General features: G+C 40.1%; 1 protein-coding gene across 6 annotated transcripts in view; it reads right to left on the bottom strand.

Annotated features, from left to right (window-relative positions):
- Positions 1-21786, bottom strand: part of SNTG1 (syntrophin gamma 1) — a 391921-nt gene that overhangs the window by 94301 nt on the left and 275834 nt on the right. For all 6 annotated transcript variants that reach the window (XM_070477087.1, XM_070477085.1, XM_070477089.1 and 3 more), the window contains 4 exons: positions 18632-18689; positions 17989-18032; positions 17857-17898; positions 1810-1912 (listed from right to left, as the gene is read on the bottom strand). In XM_070477087.1, the coding sequence (XP_070333188.1) occupies positions 1810-1912; positions 17857-17898; positions 17989-18032; positions 18632-18689 (247 nt within the window). The remainder of the gene's footprint in view (positions 1-1809; positions 1913-17856; positions 17899-17988; positions 18033-18631; positions 18690-21786) is intronic.

Genomic DNA, 21786 nt, shown 5'->3' with positions numbered 1-21786 from the left:
GTTCCAGTGGTTAAACTCCATGCTCCCAATAAAGGGGGCCCAGGTTGAATCCCATGTGGAGGAAACTAGGTCCCATATGCCTCAACAAAGATCAAAGATCCCATGTGCAGGCCCAGCCAAATGAATAAATAAATCTATTTTTAAAAAATGAAGCTGTAAAGCTGCTTGCAAAAGTGTAGGGAGAGATCCTTGCTACCATGGAGTAAGCAAATATTTTTTAGAGAAGATACAGAAGACCAAAAGCATATACAACAAAAACAACAACAAAATGAAATTAGACCTATAAAAATTAAATTAAACTCTCACAAAGAGTTGTACAAACTTGAGACACCTTGGGTAAAAAATATAGTCATGCACAAAATGAATGAAATGTTTGTAACACACATAACTAACAAAAGGTTTATAAGCAGTCTTGTACTCTCCTGCAGTGTGATAATATAAAGGCATACCAATAGAAATAGGGGGAAAAGACTTGAGCAGACACATCACAAAATAAGACATGCAAATATGCAAATAGCACATGACAAGGAGCAAATCATTATTAGTCTTCAGAGAAATGCAAATTGAAACTTCAATCCAATACCACCAGACACTCAAGAGAACAGCTGGAGAAATTGTGACCATCACATATTGCATTAATGTAGAGCAACCAAAACTCTCATCCACACTGGAGTGGACACTGAGAGATCTGTAAATATATGCCCATCTTAGAAATAGATTTGGCAGTTTGTCAGGAAGTTACTTGAACATCTGTCTTGTCACTCAGCATTTCCACTCCTAGGTACTTATAGTACTAGTTATAGTAGTGACATAAAATATTAAGACTCTCCATCCTTGTGCAGAACTGTTTATAGCAGCTTTTTTTTACAATAGTAAAACATCAGAAACAGTTCTGTTGCCTATCAGCAGGAGAATATATTACCCAACTTTTCTACAGTCACAAGTGGAACACTATGCAGCAATGTAAAAAAAAAGTTCTGAAAATATATAACATGAGATGGTTCATTATGAAAGAAGCCAGATGCAAAAAATAAAAACAGCTTGATTACATTACATAAAATTCTAGAAGAAGCAAAAAAATAATACTTGGTGGCAAGAAATCAAGTCAGTGGTTTTTTGTGGGAATGTTATCTACAGGAAGATGCACAGCAGAACCATTTTATGATCTATGTGCATGTGGACTGAGCAAATGTGCATTTGTCAAAATTGATCCAATTGAGAATTGAGGATCTTTGCATTTCATTTCATGTAAACTCCATGAAAAATATATTCTTCTCTGATTTTAGCAAAACCTATAAGATGTATGCATTTCATTTCATAATGTGCAAATAGATACAGAAAATTTTAAGTAGCTCTTATGAAAATTATTACATTTCCACATAGATCAGGGCTTCCTTCAATCTCCATATTTTCATCAGGACAAATTAAGTGTAAATGCTTATTTAGTAAATTCAGTAGTTGAATAAGAGTATATTGTTTTTACTTAGAGAATATATATTCATCAAATGTTATGAATGAAATTCAATAGAGATAAAAAATGTATATATTTAATATGACACATTTTAAAACAAATAATGTTTCCCCAATTATAGTTGGAAAATAGCTAAATGTGAATACATTTTGAAACAAAAACAACAGCTGTTCCCTTTGGAGAAAGGTTAATTGAACGCTTTGCGATATTAAGACAAAATGTTTGTATTCAGGTAGAAATCCCAACTTTGAAAAGAAGCTACTAATTACTGTCAGGAAATAATGGTTCAGAAAGCAAGCAGGACGTGAGCATTTTACCTATCCTTCACAAATGCTTACATGCACAGTCTTCGTTCAGTGACAGTTTGAGGAAAGCAGGTGCTCGTTTCAAGAATGAGACTGTCAGGGTCACCTCTTCTCCAGCATTCCGAAGAACTTGAACCTAATAGAAAACATAATAAAAATGATACTATCAGTGTGTCGGCAAACATTTCCATGTGATTGCAGCACCTTAAAGTAATGGGTGGTCTTTTCCAGCTCTCACATCTTGTGATGGGCTGGAAACGTTCAGTGGAAGGTGCACAGGATGAACGCGCTAGGCTGCAGCCACACAGCCTTCACAGCCTCCCTCCCCCCACCATTCTGTGGTCCCTGTTCACACACGATGTCATTATCCTTCATTTACATTCATCAAGACTCTCTTGAGTTTATGGTCTGTGTTAGGTCTACAGAAAGATCTATATTTATGAATTTACTGAATATTCATTGGGTATCCATGATGCACTATTTGGAGATCTATGAGAAAATTACCTTGCAGATGTTGACCAGAGTGCTAGTTCTAATTAAATAGTTTCAGTGCACTCACACATGTTCGCAAAAAATAAATAGGTTATTGTTTTTCCATTATATCATTGCATATTTTCTTCTCTTTCCCTGAAAATATAGGATAACTCTCCACACTTTCCAAATTATAAAATTACTAGGTTTATTTCTACCAGTTAAATAATAGTCATTTATCAAAATATTACAAGACAAACAGTAATATTAAAAGAAGTTCAGAAAGCTGAGGATTATTTACAGCAAATGTATCTAGAAAAGATATAAGTATCTCTATAAATTAAAAAACTCACATAGACTAAGAGGAGCATTAAGAATAATAAGTGAAGAAGTAAGTAATAACCATGGGGATATAATTTGTTATTAAACTTATGGGAAAATGATCATCATAAAATCATTAAAGAACTGACTATGAAAATGGTTTAGAATGACGTCTGGTCTCTATGTGCTGTGTGCATGTTAAGTTGCTTCAGCTGTGTCTGACTCTTTGAGACCCCGTGGACTGTAGCCCACCTGGCTCCTCTGTCCATGGTATTTCCCTGGCAAGAATACTGGAGTGGGTAGCTATTTCCTTCTCCAGAGGATCTCCCAACCTAAAGATCCAGACTGCGTCTCCTGCATTGCAGGGGGATTGTTTACCGCTCAGCCAACTGGGGAAGCCCCCCAAATCAAATGAAATTATAGAAATAAAAAGCAAAATAACATAAACAACTTTGCTGGATTGGCCCTAACCCTGACTTGAGGACAGAACAATAACATTAACCCAGTCTGAGCATTAGATAAGATACACACACATACACGGCACACACACAAATAATACATGTCATCATGTTAAAAGTAGGAAATTTTTAAAAATGAAGAAAATTATATAATCATTTTAATAGATACAAAGAAGCCTTTGATTACATTCATTTGATTCATTTGATAAAAGCTCATAGAAAATTGAGTGTACAAAGAAGTACCCTTCATATTATAAAGAGATATACAAAAAAATGTATAAGAAACATCACAGCTAATGGTGAATTACTGATACATTTCTCTTTGATATCAGAAATAAGGTGAAAATGGCCACCAATTTCATTTCTCCTTAATTTTTCTTCAGGTTTTACTGTAATAAGGCAAGAGCAGAGCTAATAAAAATCATTAAACTTGAATAGAAGAAATGAAACACATTATTCAGAGGTAACGTGATTTTTGAATACAGAAAATCCTTAAGAGCCTATAGACATTACTGCATGGTGAGTTATTAAGTGAGTTTAGTGTGGAATACCATATATACAAGGTAATGTATAGTGATCAACTGGCTTTGATTTAATATCAACAAATAAATACAAGATTAGCTGAACTGGAGGAAGATGGTGTATCATGGATAACCCCAGACATGACACTGTGAGGATATCCACAAGTTTCCCATGGATTCAAGATAATCCCATGCAAAGTTCCCATTTTTCCTTTTTTTTTTTTTTTTAGTGTTTAGCTTAGCAAGAATTTATGAACTTGGCTTGTTTCACAGTGGCATTTAATGTTTATATAATCATTGTTATACAAGTGCACTGGAGTGTCTGAGGCAGTGGAAAGCAGCTGCTAAATGCACACATTCTACAGCAAGTGTGCAATAGATAATATCCAATGTTAAATAAAAAACAACACTGTGAGAATCTCAAGTATAATTAAGAGAATGAAGTAGAATAAATTAAATATGGTTGCCCCAGAAATAGATGATGGCAAGTGCTTTTCTTTTAAAGCTTTATATTGGTAAACTTGAGTCTTGAAATGTTCAAATGCCATTGAGATAAATAAAAACTTTTCAAAAATTATAAAACCTTACCCGAGCAACGGAACTTTGAGTTTGTTTTCAATAAAAGGTCAGTTATGGGTGGCTTTCTGGATAACCACAACTTCAAGTCCTCAACACATACACATCTCTTAATTAATGCAGAAACACATGCTTGATTCAGCAGCACATATACTAAAAGAATTAATGAAGAAATAGTCATCTTTTCAGAAAACAGGATTGGGATAATTGGCCTAATACTGTCAGGTAGAAAATATAGGTTCCACATCATGAATAAAGAAGAATGTCATCTTCCTGTACAATCAAAAATCAGTGCCAATAAATCTTATCATCATTTTCATATTCATTCACATTTCTTGATGCAAATCAAATGTCCATTTTAATCAGATGACATATCGGCACAGTTATTCTCTCATACTGCCTTGGGTGAGTACAAGAGTAAAAGCACAGAAGTTGGTAAAAGATGGCAATCAATAAAAACGGAAAAAAGGAAAGGGAAGTCTATATTTATAGGCTGATTCTCTTAAACCAGGACAAGCTAACTGCTCGGACTGTGACCTGAATGTCCCTAAACTCCATCCGTCTGTTAAACAGGAAACTGCACAGAATCCGGTTGTGTTCTCTGTCCTTCTGCCTTCCCACCAGGGCCATTCTAAATTCACAGGAGATTCTGAGGAAATATTTAGCCGTCCACCACTGCTGTGGTGTATGAAGCCAAAAATGCTCATAGCTGGAGGTTATTTCACCATTTTGTTTTCTAAAGACTTTATTTTTGTAGGGCAGTCTCAGGTTCTCAGCCAACTGGAGGGGAAAGTGCAGAGATTTCACCTGGACCCCCTGCCCCCTGGAAGTACAGCCTCCCTGTGGTCAACACACTCCAGCTGAGTGGGCCATTGGTACAAGTTATGAACCTGCACTGACACGTCAGCACCACTCAGAGTGCACAGCTGATGGGAGGGTTTAGTCTTGGTGGTGAGCATGCTGTGGGTTCCACATACCACACACACACAGACCAACCACACACAGAGACACACACGCAGACCACACACACACACATCACACACAAACACACAAACCACACACACTCAGACCACACACACACACACACACTCAGACCACACACACACTCACACACACTCAGACCACACACACACACCACACACAGGACTTCCCTTTGACTTTGGCCTCACCCCGCTGATACGTCTTTAACTGCAGTAAATGATTTTCTTAGAGTCCTGACCTCTGGAGGAAAAGGAAATTGAGCGTGACTTTGAGGAACGGTCTTAAACAAACTGCTTTTCAGACAAAACAGCTAAGCTGGCAGTAGACACGATACCGAGCTTTACTATCCATGTTGAGGTGGTGACCACCCGTGGACACTGAGTGAACAAAGCGTTTCCTTATTTAACCATTTTTGTTTATGTTAATTGTAGGGGGAAATAATGTACTGATTGAGTGGGGCTCTCCTGAGTGGGACTAGGTCCTCTGCTTCCCACTTTCACATGTAAATTTGAGGGGAAGCTGTGGAGCAGTTGGGGGGGGGACACATGCCCCTCTCTGTGAGGACAGGTGTGCATGTCCACACCTACAGGTGACGGGTGGGTTCAGAGAGCTACCAGCATTGAGGGCAGAGATAGGGCCATCTCAGGAAAGACACATTTGGTCAAGGATGGAGCCTATAGTTCCCACAAACCCTGGTGTTGGTGCATGTGTAGTCCTGTCCGACTCTGTATGACTCTGGCGGGACTGTAGCCCACCAGATTGGACAGTAAGCCATGTGTGACAGCAGGAACTGTTCAGCTGGAAAATGAGATGCAGAACTGCATACAGAAAATCCCATCGCCGCCCCTGGAAGTAGTGGTTGGATCAACATGAGAAAGCAAGCATCACATGGAATTTGGAGGAATCAGTGCAAAATAAGAAAGGTGTTTGAGGTAACTTAGAAATACCATCTCTTACCACAAAGTGACACTGAACAGTGATCGAAAAGCTGAAAACAGATGAAGGAAGGGATAGGGGTTTGGATTACTGTGGACATCACAGCTGGAGAAAGGTGCTGTGACGTTCCTGAGGATGAATCTCACTCATTCATTTTATCACCTTTCCTGCATTTTAATTTTTGGGAAACACTCCACATACACAAATAAGTACAGTAGGATCCCTTATATAGTCATTTCAAGTCTGAACATTATGCTCTTGTAAAATTAAAAAAAAATCACAGCAAAAATATGTATATAGTTGTATGTTTTAAAAAGAACTACTAAATTTTTAGTACTTCTGAATTCCTAAAGTTTCAACCTAAAATAGTGTGTGAGTATGTAGTAAGTTTTCAATTTGGGTAAATATTACAAATAAGAGTGGAGGTTGACTAAATAACAATGTCAGCTCTAATAACCAGGATATAGTAATAACTATTAATGAATTTCAATATGGAAAAAGAATCATTTACTTTAGTGAGGTGAGAATGTAGAACGCCTGATCCACTTTTACTGTAATATTTGAAGCTATAACTAAAAATTCTATCACTTTAAAAGATCTCATTAAAATAAGATTCTATAACTGTCACATTCTAGATGAGTTGAATTTAACAAGCAGAATACATTGGTAGCTAGTTCACACACTATAGTAACACTATTTCAGCATTTGTTTTAATTGCAGTATTTCTTCAAAGACATAAGTAATATTTTACTGTGTTTTCTAACATTGTGTGCCAACTGACTAGTTCATGTTCTATTAGGCAGTTAAACAAAATTTTTGAATTGGCAAAAATGTTAACTTTTAAAAAGTCATCTGGAACAGGTGGGTTCAAAATTAAGTTTTATCTAATTTTTGAAGGAAGGGAGAGACTTTCCCTTATTTTTTGTGCAACTCTGTATGAGATTGTCTCAAGAGTGAATTGTCAGGATCTGAGAAGCAAAGCGGACTCGGTGACAGTCACATTGGAAGAGCAGCTGAAGCCCGAAGCTGTAAGTGTTTGTTTACACACATCATCACCACACGTTTGCACAGCAGCACAGGACTCAGAAGTAAGCGCTGCGGAGTTGCTGGTACACTTTCCCCCATGGTCTTTCATCTCACTCCATCACGTGCATCACTTCATATGTCACTTTGAACTTCTGGTATCCCCCACCCCCCGCCTCCCCGGTGCACGTGGAAAGCAGGGTTAATGCTCTGGTACAGTCAGCAGCTCTGTGGGCCGCTGCTGGCTCTGCCAGCACCTCCCTGGAAACAGACGTTCATGAGGGAGAAATACAGCTGTCCTGCTAGGAGAAAACAGTGATTTCTCTGGGTGTCTGGTCATTTCAAATACTTGAAAATAGATGTGAGTCTCAAGTATGTGTTAAAATGTGGGGAGAAAATAATCCTTATATGCTGCTAAATACGTGAAGGAAAATAGAGTTTGTTACTTCATGATTACTTCAAATTTCAGTCCTCAGAGGAAACTATCACACACAAAATGGTGGGGACATGGCAATTACAGCCCTGAAGATGGTTATGAACTTGTGTGAAACACAGGCACTTTATTTTGAAGCCATGTATATCTGTCCCTGTCTGACATATCTGAAATTACTGAGACTGCGTAAGGGTGGCCCTTACTAAGAGCATTGGCTTACTGCCTTTTTATTTCGTCATCTGGAACTTCCCTCAAGTCTCCTGTTCTACTTTAAACTCTACTTCTTTTCAACAGAGTCCCAGAGGACAGTCCTGCCATCTGGTACCTGACAAAATGACCAATGACAGGATGACCAAACGGAAACCACGGGAACCTCTCTGTCAGTCACTCAGCTTCAGGCCCAGACCTCGTACTCACCTCTCCAAAAGGCACCATCGTCTCAACCCAAGGACACTTCAGGAAAGGGTGAACTGATCAAGACAATACATGAAACGTGGCCGGCGCCCGGACATTAGCCTGTCTTGTCTTAGAGCTGCCTTGTCTCAGAGGCCATGGGGAATCTTACATGTCTCATGTGACCCTGAAGCCATGGTTGAACAACAGGAACTTTAAACTCTATCTCTTTCAATAAGTTCAGGTCAATGAATGCCAATTTCAGAAATCTATGAGCTGGTCACTTGAGATGTAAAATTGAAATGGCTTATGTTCGGTTAAAAATTTTAGAATGAGGGTTCAATGAGGGCACATAAGCTTGCAGAGAGTACTTTCCAATGAAACAGTATCAGAAAAACCACTGACTCTAATTCTCACCAGCATGTCCCTTAAAAAGTAGGTGGTGAGGAACACTGGGCTCCCTGCCCCTGACCCGCCTGGTTGAAGTCCCCACTTCCTCCCTCCACTGGCTTAGCTCTGTCTGGAGTCCTGAGCAGGAGAAGGGTTCACCTTGTGAGTAATGAGAGGAGAAGGGCTGCTCTTTCTCCTGCATCTAGTCTGGCTCCGTTTCCATAGCAACCTGGGCAACCATGTCCCCAGACAGAGCACCTGCCCAGCACAGCTCCCGGAGAGGAAGGAGATTGATGAGGTGAGGACAGTCAGATCACTGGACCTACAGGGCTGTTGCTCACCAGCGCAGCTGGCAGTTCCCGTCTGGGTTTCACAAACGGGAGACTCAATCAGCAAGTCTGTGCCGCGAGGCACATGATGCTGGAACTCCAGCACAGCGCTGTTGCTGTTCACGACTGGGAGGAACCCTGTTTTTTTCATCACTGAGCAGAAACCCCAGCATGGACTAAGAGCAGCCACAGTGCCTAGTCAAGGACCCCAGTAAGAACAATCACGCACTCTTTCTGACGTTGCTTGGGCAAAGAAACTCAGAAGGAATTCTTGATGTTTCCCAGACTAACCATCCAGCCTCTTCTGAAGTAACTGGGAGATGAGTATGACTATCCCAATTGTTGAGGAAACATCTCAGGGGGATGCTAAGATTTACCTCCTGACATCCAGAGTAACAAATGGAGAGCCTTTCATCTTTCACGTATCACCTCACAAGGTTCACCATAGGGAAAGAGAAAAATGTTTGAATTTCATCTGATCTGGTCAAATTTATTTGCTACCTGATAAACATAAAGTTCACATTATTTGAGTAGAGGGAACACAAGTAATTATAGGGAGAAAAAATAAAACTTTCAAAGTGAAGCAAATGTTGTATATTGTCTATCACCAGCATCTGACAATGCCTTATATTTTACACTGTATGTGATACCCTTATGTTGTATGCCATTATACTACTGGGGCTCTGATTTGTGGATCCTGGCATCTCAGACCACAAAATCTTCCCAGGGACAAACATAATTTCCAGTACAATTATTTTATCCAAGAGACGTGAGTGTACACTAGATACAGTTGTTGTTGTTATTCAGTCGCTAACTCGTTTCTGACTCTTTCCAACCCCATGGACGGCAGAATACCAGGCTTCCCTGTCCTTCGCTATCTCCCAGAGGTTGCTCAAACTCGTGTCCATTGAGTGAGTGATGCCATCCAACCATCTCATCCTCTGCCCACCCTCTTTTCCTTTTGCCTTCAGTCTTTCCCTAGATACAATATTTGTTAATAAAAATAATGCTAATCATGGTTTTGTGCCTCTCACTCAGTATCTGCACTTCACCACTTTAAAAACAACTGTGTATTCCCTTATTTTCACAGCCTGTAATTCTTTCAAAAAGAAATTTTTATTGCTAACTACAGGCTGATTTTTGATGTGAAAGTAAAAAATTTTGTAATCAGTCTTAGATTACACAAAATCATCTGTATCTGAGCATCAAATTATACTTTCGTTAAGAACATAAAACATCCTTGAACAGACTTTCACCATCAATTCAGTGTGAAAGAAAGTTTTAGATGTGGTTCAGAGCACAGCATAGCTCTATGTGTTATCTGACAGCATGGTTATTATCTCCTTCTTTTTTTTTTAATTTAAAATCCACAAAAATAAAATGATGAAACTATGTCATCTATGAACAGAGATCACCTTCTTTCTTTTCCAATTTTGATGTATTTTCTTTCCTTCCATAATTGCACTGGATAAAACATCCAATACTATGTTGATTAGAACTGGTAAATGTGGGCATCCTTTTTTTATTCTTGATCTTAGTGAAAAAGCTTTTTTTACCGAGTATGATATTAATACTGGACTTTCCATTTAAAGTGTTTATTATGTTGAGGTAGCTTACTTGCTTGTTATTCTGATCAGGGAAGAGTGTTGAATTTTGTCAAATGCTTTTCTCTTCATCGATTGAGACAATCACTCCTTTTTATCATTGAAAAGAATTCCACTTACGGTTGTAGCACAGTCTGTTTATCCATTCATATGTTGAGGACATGTTGGTTGGCTCTAATTTTTGGTGATTAAGAATAAAAGCTTCACTAAAACCTTCTATACATATTTTTCTATGAACATATGTTTTCGATTTTCTTGGCTAAATACTTGTGAATATGCATGCTCCGTTGTATAACATAATATTTCACTTTGCAACAAACTGTCAGGCGGTGTTTCACGGTGGCTTCATCATTTTGCATTTCCACCTGCAATGAGTGAAAATTCCTGGGGCTGCACACCCTCTTTATCATTTTGTACTGCTGATTTTTGGATGGTGTTATTCTACTGGATTTATGGTCTATCTTCCTGTTTTCGACTCAGTTTTGTTTGTGGTACATAATTGTTGGAAGGCATTGGCTCACAAGTTGAAGCGACAGGTAGATAAACATCCCTTGAGGACTGCTGGTGTGACGCTGGGCAGCCCCAAATGCATTTATGCAACAATCTTCAAAAAGTCATTAGTATATTAAACCAAACCAACAATGTATAAAAGGAGTTATACATCACAACAAACTGGGTTTATTCCAGGTAGGCAAGGATGACTCAGCATTGTAAATTCAAACAATGTTATCTCCACATCAAACATTTAAAGAACAAAACAAGTATATTCATATCAACTGATGCAGGACAAGCATTTGAAAAGCCTCAACATACGCCCTTGATTAAAACTCTCTGCAAACTAGAAATGTAGGGGGACTCCTTCAACTTGATAAAGAACATCTACAAAACACCCACAGCTCATATCACACTTAATAATGGGAAACTGGACCCCTTCCCACTGAGACCAGGAACAAGAAAATGACATATAAGGGCATATTTTCTCATATTCATATGAGTATTCAAATCATGCTGCAAGCTTCCAGGCTTGTTTCTAATATTATGGAAACAAAACATAAGTTAAGTTTACATAGACTTAAAGAAGGAAATAAAGCAATCTTTATGGCCATCAAATAACTGATGTGTTGGACTTCAATGAAATTAAAAAACTTTTGTTCTGTAAAATATACTTTTTTACATAAAATAAGAAAATTAAAAAAGCAACCCACTCACAGACAGGGAGAAAATATCTTTAAGCCATTTATTTATGTTGGATCCAACACACATGAAGAGTTACCTCCTATGTATATATACATATATACATATATACATATATACATATATGTATATATACAAAACTTTGTTCAGTTCAATAATAAGAAAACAAACAACTGGATGTAAACATGGGCAAAATATGTGAGCAGACATCATCAAAGAAAATACAAAGGGGGCAAATAAGCATATGAAAATATGTCCTCCATCATCTGTCATTAAGGAATCGTACATTAGCAGAATGAGATACCCCTGCCCACATGGTTCAGATCCACAAACCGAGACACCAGTTGCGGCTGAGAATACGGAGCATGGGAAACTCCTTTACTGCTGATGGAGGGACTGCAGAATAGCACTGCCATTTCAGAAGACAATTTGGCAGCTTCTTGTAAACTAAGTAAAATCTTACCATACAACCAGCAATACACCTCCTAAGTTATTTTCCAAGTACTTAAAACTTAGGTCCACACAAAAACCTGCATGCAAATATTTATAACAGTTTTATTCATAATCACTGTGAACTGGAAGTAAGTACAATGTCCTCCAATGGGTAAAAAAATTTAAAGAAAAACTGTAGTGAAGTTGCTTAATATTCCCTTGTCCAGACCCTGAAATATTATTTGGTGCTCAAAAATAAATAAATCATTGAGAGCTAAATTACATGGATCATTCTTCAGTGACATTGCTAAGTGAAAGAAGCCAGTCTGAAAAGGCTAACTTCTCTATGATTTCAACTGTATGACATTCTGGTGAAGGCAAAACTTTGCAGACAGTGAGATGATTATTTCCAGAAGATTGCTGGTGTGTTTGGCGGGGGGGGAGCTGGTTGAGGAGGATATTTTAGGGATGTGGAACTCGTCTGCATGGTGTCATGATGGTGGAGACGTGATGCTGTGCACTTGTCAAAACTTGTAGAGTACGCAGCAAAAGGTGAGTGAGCCTTGATGTGTGCAGACCTTTAGAGTCATTTGGTAGGTTGAGGGAATGTTAGGATGAAGAACCGAAGGCAACAAGATTGTGTTATCAGTGTCTGGAACCACTTCCCTGTAGGGCGTGGGGGAGTGGAACTGACCTAACACTAATGAAATCTGGAAGACGAAAGGCAAATATCCTCTACTGTCCTCATGGAGTTTGCACACTGGTGAGTGGGTTAATCATCCTGATCCTGCTGTACATATGTACTGGGTTAGAACAATTAACTCGACAGACGGCAGATGGTGTGGCCATCTGCTGAGGGGGGTTACAGATAAACAAAGGGAGGGGGCTAGTTCTAGTCGTTCATCTACGTGATGATGACTTTACTTGGAGGCAGCCATGTAGCCTCGTGTTTAGCCTAATGTGAACATGGACATGATCATGTGTGAGTAGGTATGTGAGCACCTCGGTACACACACACACACGCACACACTCACACACGCCTCCTGTCCTCTGTGAGCCGAGGGGCCTTGGAGGCACAGCTGCTCCAGAGCAACGAGCACCCAGCTCCAAGAAGGCAGTTGCTCAGATGTTCTCCAACAAAGGGAAGCAGGGCCTCTGGGAGAAACAGCTGATTCCTGGCCTGGCAGGAAATGTGCAAGATGTGCCTGAAACAACTTTTGTTGCCACAGACTGAGAAAGTGCTGAAAAAACCCCAATCCCAAGGACTATTGCAAAGCAACTCTAAAACCACGTGAAAAGAGCTTATAGCCCAGAGTACAAGGTCAAGGTCCACAACCCTTCCTGACCTACCAGAATGATGGAATAAAGTTTAAACATTGAGGATAAACAGGCAAATCTCCTGTGAAGCAGAGTTCCAGGGAACGTAGGCAGACAGCCCACCCCATGAGACAGAAGCACTTTACCACTGAGTGCGGGGTCTGCACAGTGACCCCCTTCCTCAGAGCAGAGCATGGAGGGAGCATGCGGGGGCTCGAGCAGAGAGCCCTGACGCTCAGCCTCTGCCCGGCACTGGCCACGCAGTCAGGAAGGTGTGTACATGTGGTGAGATGGGATGAAGATGGGCTGTGCCTGTGTGGCCTTCCTCCAGAAACACAAACACCCAGTCTAGTTGCAAGAAAAATACCAGAAAACTCCCAGTTGAGACATACTGCACAAAGCGCCTGAGCAGTACTCCTCAAACCTGTGAGTGTTATTGAAAAAAGAAGTCCTGGAAACTATGACGGCCCGGAGGAGCCTCGGGAGGCTTGACAACTCCCTGTGATGTGTAATCTGGCTTGAACGTTGGGAGAGGAAAAGAAACATTGGGCAAAAACCAAAGAAATGAAATAAAGTACCAACCCCTCTTAATAGCCAGGTAGGGACCGGCGGAGAGTCTGTAGCCAGGAGGAAAATTAATTAACTTATCTCCTGTGCTGTCTCTATTCATAGCCTAATTAGGGGACAGACCTGTGAGGAGGAACTCCTAAAGGTGTTAATGAAAACCTAAGGATGTAAATAAGGCAAGTTCTGGATATTTTATTGCTTTTCAAAAATTCACAGATTCAATGAACATTATTTCCCACATTTTTGCCTTTGCACTTAACATTTCCCAAACCAGTGGGAAATATCAAAAGTTAAATTATTTCATGTGTGGCTTTTGTTGGTGGTAGTTGATCCAAAGGAAAAAAAAGTCCAGTATGGTCAGAGTCCTTGAGGAAAATATTAATTGGTTAGACCTTAAAACCTATTTCCAAACTGAGAACATACTGGGAATTGTCAGCAGTTAGGTAAAACATGGTGTGTAACTCAGTGACAAGTTAATCTTTCTGTGAAGGTCTAAAATGATCTGTAGTCCCAAGTCACATCCTGAATGTGTTTCTTGGTAACTCACAAAACTTCTAGTATTCAAACTAATGCCTCATTTTCAGATGATGTGATAGAAACCCTTGTAATGTCACTTTCTGATTGAGCTAAAAAGATAAATGCTATTTTTTTCAATCAAAAATTTGAATTAAGCACATATTATAACAATCAAAATTATATTAAGCAATATTTTATGTTTCTCTTATCAAAATTTGATATCATTGCTTGAATGAATCTTTTAATTTACATAATTTGAGCTCCTCATTCTGCTGTTGTAAAAATTACACACTCTGGTAGAGTTTGGTTCAAATTCACAAATTCAGAATTAGAGTGATAGTTATTTTCACTTCTAACTATCTAATGCTTTGTATGAGTAAGATCATAACAACCAAGAATGGATGAAACTCTTTTTCAGGACACGTATGTCTCAAAGCTGGTGCCTGTGCTAATCCTTTTTGATGTGGAAACTGGGAGCTTTACTTTCTTGATTTCTTGCATCCAGAGGGCTCCCAGGATGGGGTGGGTACAGCCTGGAGTTGAGATCACTCACCCCAACTGGCAACATGAGAAACAGATGCAGAAGCCATGATGATCTATTTCTAGGCATTTGGGTAAAGAATTCCATTAACACAATCCCCTGAGCACCCAGGGGTGAGGAGGTGGGATCCCCACGTACACAGTCCAGTCTACAGCTCATCATAGAAGCCATGGCTTCCTGTAGAAGGCATCTAAGAATGATGCTGCTTCTAACAGCCGTGACCTGCGCAGGTGAACAGGAGACAGGTGCGCAAACAACCTACTGTCATACCTTCTCGGTTTCTTTCTAAATCAGGGACTCCGAGGCACTGACTGAGGCACTAAAACTACCCATACCTCTCAGCTTGTGGTGCCTTTTTCTGCCCACATAAGTCTGGTCTTAAACATTTAATTAAAGTCAGCCCCACTGAGGTGTCAGCAGTTTGCTTACTTAGATAATTGACAGTGAAGATAAAAACTTGCTAATCACTGTTGCAAAGTGAAAGACTGGAACCAGGTAAGAAAATCAGTATCTACATTTCAAAGCTGATAAGTTTAAACTTCTCAAAAGAATAAAAGCTTATTATAAAGGGCCACATGCAATTTGCAATACAATCTCAAGTCGCTTTTCTTTGAAATAGAATGAACACCATTCAAGCATGTTCCAATCTTTTAGACTGCAGCCATGAAATTAAAAGACACTTGCTCCTTGGAAGAAAAGCTGTGACAAGCCTAGTAGCATAGTGAAAAGCAGAGACATCAATTTTTTGACAAAGGATTGTATTGTCAAGTCTATGGTTTTTCCAGTAGTCATGCACGGATGTAAGTTCTGGACCATAAAGAAGGCTGAGCACCGAAGAATTGATGCTTTCAAATCATGGTTCTGGAGAAGACTCTTGAGAGTCCCTTGGACAGCAAGGAGGTCAAATCAGTCAATCCAAAAGGAAATAAACCCTGAATATTCATTGGAAGGACTGATGCTGAAGCTGAATCTCCAATACTTTGGCCAGCTGATGAGAAAACTGACTCCTTGGAAAAGACCCTGATGCTGGGAAAGATTGAGGGCAGGAGAAAATGGCAACAGAGAATGAGATGATTGGGTGGCATCACTGTTTCAATAGATATGAGTGTGAGCAAACGCCGGGAGATGGTGAAGGACAGATAAGCCTGGCGTGTTACAGTCCATGGAGTCGCAAAGAGTTGGACGTGAATACTGAACAACTCAACAACCATGACAACTCTTTCAGGCCATGCTGATCTATTCAATCAAAGCTCCACACAGTTCCTGTAAGCTCACTGTGTACCTCCGAAGAACAAATCACAAACCGGACTCCACTGATAGCATGCGTCTTTTTGGAGAGAATGCACCTGTTCTTGCTCCCTGGACAATGAGTTTTACATCTCTCTGTACTTCTGGAAAAAAAAGACTAAAGTTAAAATATCTCTGCTTACAGGGCTTTATTTGGTATTTACATGTATTCAGAACAGAGTGGTCTGTGCTGTGCTAATTCTCATTTGTCTAAAAATGAGAATTTTTATTCGTTCTCAAATATTGCTTTTCCCTGTACCTATTTGGTGTGGCCTAAGATCTGAAGTATATAAATTTTCTGCGAGCCTCACCAGGGATGCCAGTGGGGGCCAAGTAGGATTTTTGAGAGAGCAGAGGAGTGATGCAAAGGGACACTCCTTGCCCGTCCCACAAAGAACCCTCCAGAACTCTGCTGGTGAAGCTGGAGCTTCCCAAACACTTGAAGCTGCCTCTTTGAGGTCTGAAATATGTAAATATGTCAGGAGAGTCTTCTCCAACTAGCTGTTAGCAGAGGAGATGTGTCCTCACAAACCAAAGGAACTGAAGCTGTGGAAAGCCGAAGGCTCAGGGTATTTTCATTTTGTTTGACCCCTGAGTACAAACCTTTAAACATAATTTCTCCTCTCTCCTTTCCCATGTGAGCTGATATGGAAATTCAGTGAAGATTCTATGAGTGTTATTGAATCAACCGTGAAAAACATTTCCCAAGCGCCCGACACTGGCTGTTCTTTCCGGCATCATCTTTTTATGTCCTCTCTCAGCCCCACGGAAGCTCCTCCACCTCCCAGCTTCTCCCAAAGTGTCGATTAGAGGTTGCTGACATGAAACCACTGGGCTGGCTGCTGAAAGACAAATTCCTGGGTCACCTAAACGGAGTGAATTAGGACATCCGAGGCCCGGAATTCAGGTCCGCACATTTACCAACATCCAAGAAAATTCACAGTAAACAATGCTGACCTTTTTGTGTAGCTGCTAAGTGTTAAACCAGAGTCTTGAGCTCAACTGTCTCTGAATGCTGTCTCTCTCTCTCTCACACACACACATGCACACACACACACACATGCGCACGCACACACACACACACACACACGTCTCTTAAGTCTCCTGCCAGTTTGAACCCTGGGTGGGGAAGATGCCCTGAAGAAGAAAATGGCAACAGACTCAAATATTCTCATCTGGAGAATCCAAAGGACAAAGAAACCCGACGGGTTACAGTCTATAGGGTCACAAAGACTCAGACAGGACTGAGCAACTGAGAATGTATAAACTTTCAAAGATTTGCAAAGATTTAGAGGTGTATTTCACCTAGAGATATGCTTAGTGGACATGCTCTGGTGGTGGTTTAGTCACTAAATTGTGTCCGACTGTTGTGACACCATGGACTGTAGCCTGCCAGGCTCCTCTGTCCATGGGATTCTCTAGGCAAGAATACTGGAGTGGGTCGCCATTTCCTTCTCCAGGGGATCTTCTTGATTCAGAAATCAAATCCAGGTCTCCTGCATTGCAGGCAGATTCTTTACTGACTGAGCTGCAAGGTAAAACTGTGGGGATTAATTGGGAACCATAGCAAATAGCCCTCCTTTAGTATTTCTTGAATTGCATTTTGTTCTGGGTGATAGTCACTGATCTGTTTCTATGTGAAAAATAAAACAAGAGATTATTCGGAAATCTGATATCACACAGGACCAGTTTCATATGATCCTAATGAAATAAGGAAGTTTTTATCAATGCCATAAATCATTTGCACATGGGGAAAATAACAATATTAGGAAAAGGTAAAGAAGACTCACCACTTCTTCATGTCTGCATTTTCTCACATTAATCCCATTTATCTGCAATGGAAAGAGAGAGAGAATTTGAAGAGCATACTGTGAACTGACTGTATCTTGGTGACACATGGAAAATAATGGTAAAATGTATACCTGAAGAATTGCATCCCCAATAAACAGCAGTCCTGACAGTTCAGCTGTGAATGGAGAAGGAGAATTGACTATGTCTCGTCTACTTTCTTCACACAGATGTAAGAGTTCTTAATTCAATAAAGCCAAAACTGATTGAGGGCAAAGGCAAAGATGGAGGAGGATTAAAGGAAAAAGTAATTAAAGGAAAAAGTAAAATGGTCTATAAGGGTAGCATCTTAAAAGATCCACAAGCAATGGAAATGCAAAAAATAATCATATGATTCAGCTCAAGTACTGAAACACATGCTGAGATACTTCCATTTATTCCCATCATTTCAGGTCTTACAGTCTGGAGGGAGGACTAAATGTTCTCATGTTCCTATAAGTTTAAGGTGTCTATGAAAATGTCTAGATCTGGATAGTCAATCCATTGACAATAGAATCAGTTCCATATTTCTTTTTAAAGACCAGCCCGCCCCACAGCTGGGGGCTGGGTGTGGATAAGAGACTGAAACTCCACAGTTAGAACCAGCCACATGTGGCCTGGTCATGGGAACTGGAATGAGAGATTTCGTACAATCTCATGGTTCTTAACTACAATATTGCTCCTCAGGACTGTGACTCACTCAGGAAGCAGCCACAGGACACCATCTGAACACTTTACCTCTCTGCTCCTTCGAGATTTTTGAAACCACAACTGGAATGTTATGTTCTGCTCCCCCCTGAAAAGAAAAAAAATCACGTTTCACTTTTTAATCTCAAAAGAATAAGAACTCAGCTTTTAGTTAGGAAACTAAACAGGCCAAGGATAGCAGGTGAAAAGACACTAAATAGAATTTAAATAAACTCGTGGAATTTCTCTATTAAGGAGACTCTCAAGATGTTTATCTGTTTAGAATTTCACTGTGCATCCAAGAATTAATAATAGTTGACTTTGAAATTTTTAGTTTTTTAAGATTAATTTGGAGATACCTTAAGAAGAGATTTCCTCCAATGACCAGCCATGCTCTCTATCCATTGTAGAAACTCTTATTTCAGGTTCCAAACAGCAGACAATTATGCATTTCCATTATCTGGCTAAGTTGTTCTATGCTGGGAACAAAGCAATGGCCCCTTGGAATGCTAAGTGGCTAGACAGACCTCTACCTGCACAAACTGGACAAAAAGCAGAGTGTGCATATGCTTAATGGAGGCGGGGAGGTCATCAGTATTATATGGAAGCATAAACTAAAGAACACAGTAAGCTATCAAGAATAATGAAGTAGTGCTTTGGCTAATGGACCAAATGAGATAGGAAAAAATACAGAAAAATAAGTAACTGAACTTATGTGGAAGAAAATAAATTCCTGAAGTAACTGTATAAATTACGGTTTTATGTAACAGAGTTGAGAAGGTTGAAAGCAATAGTTAAAAAATCAAGTAAGTTCATTAAACAGTAAGATTTCACATAGAAGGTAAGGATGGCACTTTTAATGTGGGTAGTTCAAAAGAAGATCTAAATTCCACTGGGGCTTCTGCAGCTTCAGAATAAGTAAATCCCTAAGCCTTTCTCCCTTCAAGGGCAAAATTTATTTTAGAATAGACATTTTTTCCCATGAATGTCCATTTTTAGTACTGAGTTTCAATAAATTTAAAAATAAAATAGACAATGCACACATGCTCAGTTGTGTCAGATTCTTGCAGCCCCATGGACTGTAGCGCCAGGCTCCTCTGCCCATGGGATGGGTTTCCCAGGCAAGAACACCAGAGTGGGTCGCTGTTTCCTCTTTATGGGACACTCCTGACCCAGGGATCGAACCTGCATCTCCTGCATTGGCAGGCAGATCCTTTACCACTGAGCCACCTGGAAAGCCCAAGAGAGGCAATAGTCGAGAAAAGCAGTGACTCTGAAGTTTTACTTGACAAGTAGTCCTTTCTACTTCTGGGGTATTAGGAAGCGATGTGATAAACAAATATTGAAAGCTGTGTTACCCAGGGTGAAATTCAAACCCACCCATCAGTCTGCTGTTTTCACCACATCCCACTGAGCAGACACTCACCCCCCACCCACACGAGTTCTGGGCAGAATCTCTGGGGTGAGCTTCCTCGGCTCTGGGTCCTGCTTTTGCCTCATGGTCTGAGTCACAGCACCCTGAACCTGTCTAGGACGATCCTCACATGATCAGAGCCCAGGACTGGGACATAGGGCACAGTGCACAGACGTGCTTCCAGAGCAGAAGAAACCGCACAGATCAAGACCCAAGGACCTTCATGAGTAGGGTTAGGGCTCTGGGTTCCCCATGCCTGCATTCTGTTCTGTCTTCTCCTATTATATTCATCAGCTTCTCCTCTTCTACTGTCTTCTTCATTTCCTACATTCATCATGTATTTTCTTTCTCCTTCCCTTGTCCCCAGCCACAGAGTAAGTTCTGCGATGGTGATGGACTTACTTATGTATTTGTCTTGGCTATTTGGTTTGGCTATTTGTTTCCTGCTCGTGTGCGCATGCTAAGTTGCTTCAGTCATGTCCCACTCTTTGCAACCCCATGGACTGTGGCCCACCAGCCTGCTCTGTCCATGAGATTCTTCAGGCAAGAACACTGGAGTAAGTTACTTTGTTGTTCTCCAGGGTATCTTCCTAACCTAGGGATCAAATTTGTTTCCTACATTGAGGTAATATCAGTGCCTGGAATAATGATGCTTTCTTAAGCTTTGACATGTTTGTTGAGTGATTAAGTGAAACAATGAACTATAAAGCTTTCTCAGACCTAAAATTTTTCGCTCTTGAAAATACTTTGCAGAAAGATTTTGAGTAGAAACGAAGAAGGTGAATGATGGACTCCAAGGTGTATGGTTACAGATAGTTCCTAGAGATACTTCGAAAATGGGAAGAAATTTCAGAATACATCTCCATTTCTTAGAAGAAAATGCTGGTCAAAACAAAGCATAGAGTGATGATGTTTTATGTGACATAAACAGAGAAAACAGACCCATCCAGATATGGTTCTCGAGTTGGGGGCAGAGGAAACCCCTATGTATGTCACTCTAGGCCGGCAGCTGGCGTTATAGCTCTTTCCTTCAGCTGTGTTTGCTTCTTGCAGTTTTCTCTCCTTGCAGCACTGAATTCAAAGGTTTTCTTGATGCTCAGGTATTTAGCGCAGGCTACCATGGTGGGAGAGTGGGCAGTCTCTCCCAGGTTTGGTCTAGAGGTACCAGTTTTCTGAGGGTCAACTCAGCTATCCATCCTTCCCTCAATACCTGAGACTTACAACTATCTTTTAATAATAAAGTGTAACCAACTCCTGTTTGGTCAACATTTTTCTTTTATATGTAAAATTTCTTCTGAAATTTCAATGACTTGAATCCAAATGTTTTATGTTTACTATTTTTTTAATCAGACATTTGGAGATTTAAAATTCTCTGAGAGAATTTTAAAGCTAATTTAAGGAGATGACTTTATTAATTGATTAGAGAGAGATTTTTAAGACAAAACTCAGGAGATAAAATTGGAAGTGAAGATCACTGTGCCTTCATTTATTTAATGAAATGTGAGAGCAGTCCAGCTCTATCAAAGTAAATTAGATTTAGCTCTGGACCTAACTAGGGAGATTCAAAACCTTCCAGACAGAAAGCAGATAACATGACTCACCCTGTTTATAGTTGGCGACAGGCTTCACATTGCACGTGGGCTAAAAGCCAAGGTCCAGTAACCTCAGCCTCCTCTCTGCTTTATCCTGGACCTTCGTCCTCATTCGCAAGCATGACCCCTTGGCCCCCAGTGCTTCTTCCCCTTGACCCTTAGCCTGGTGTAAGGTTAAGACCCTGCTCACACAAAGCCAG

The sequence above is a fragment of the Odocoileus virginianus genome, chromosome 15 (genome assembly GCF_023699985.2).
Source record: "Odocoileus virginianus isolate 20LAN1187 ecotype Illinois chromosome 15, Ovbor_1.2, whole genome shotgun sequence".
NCBI lineage: Eukaryota > Metazoa > Chordata > Mammalia > Artiodactyla > Cervidae > Odocoileus > Odocoileus virginianus.
The sequence above is the reverse complement of the archived record's forward strand: the minus strand, read 5'-3'. Positions and strand labels throughout refer to the sequence as shown.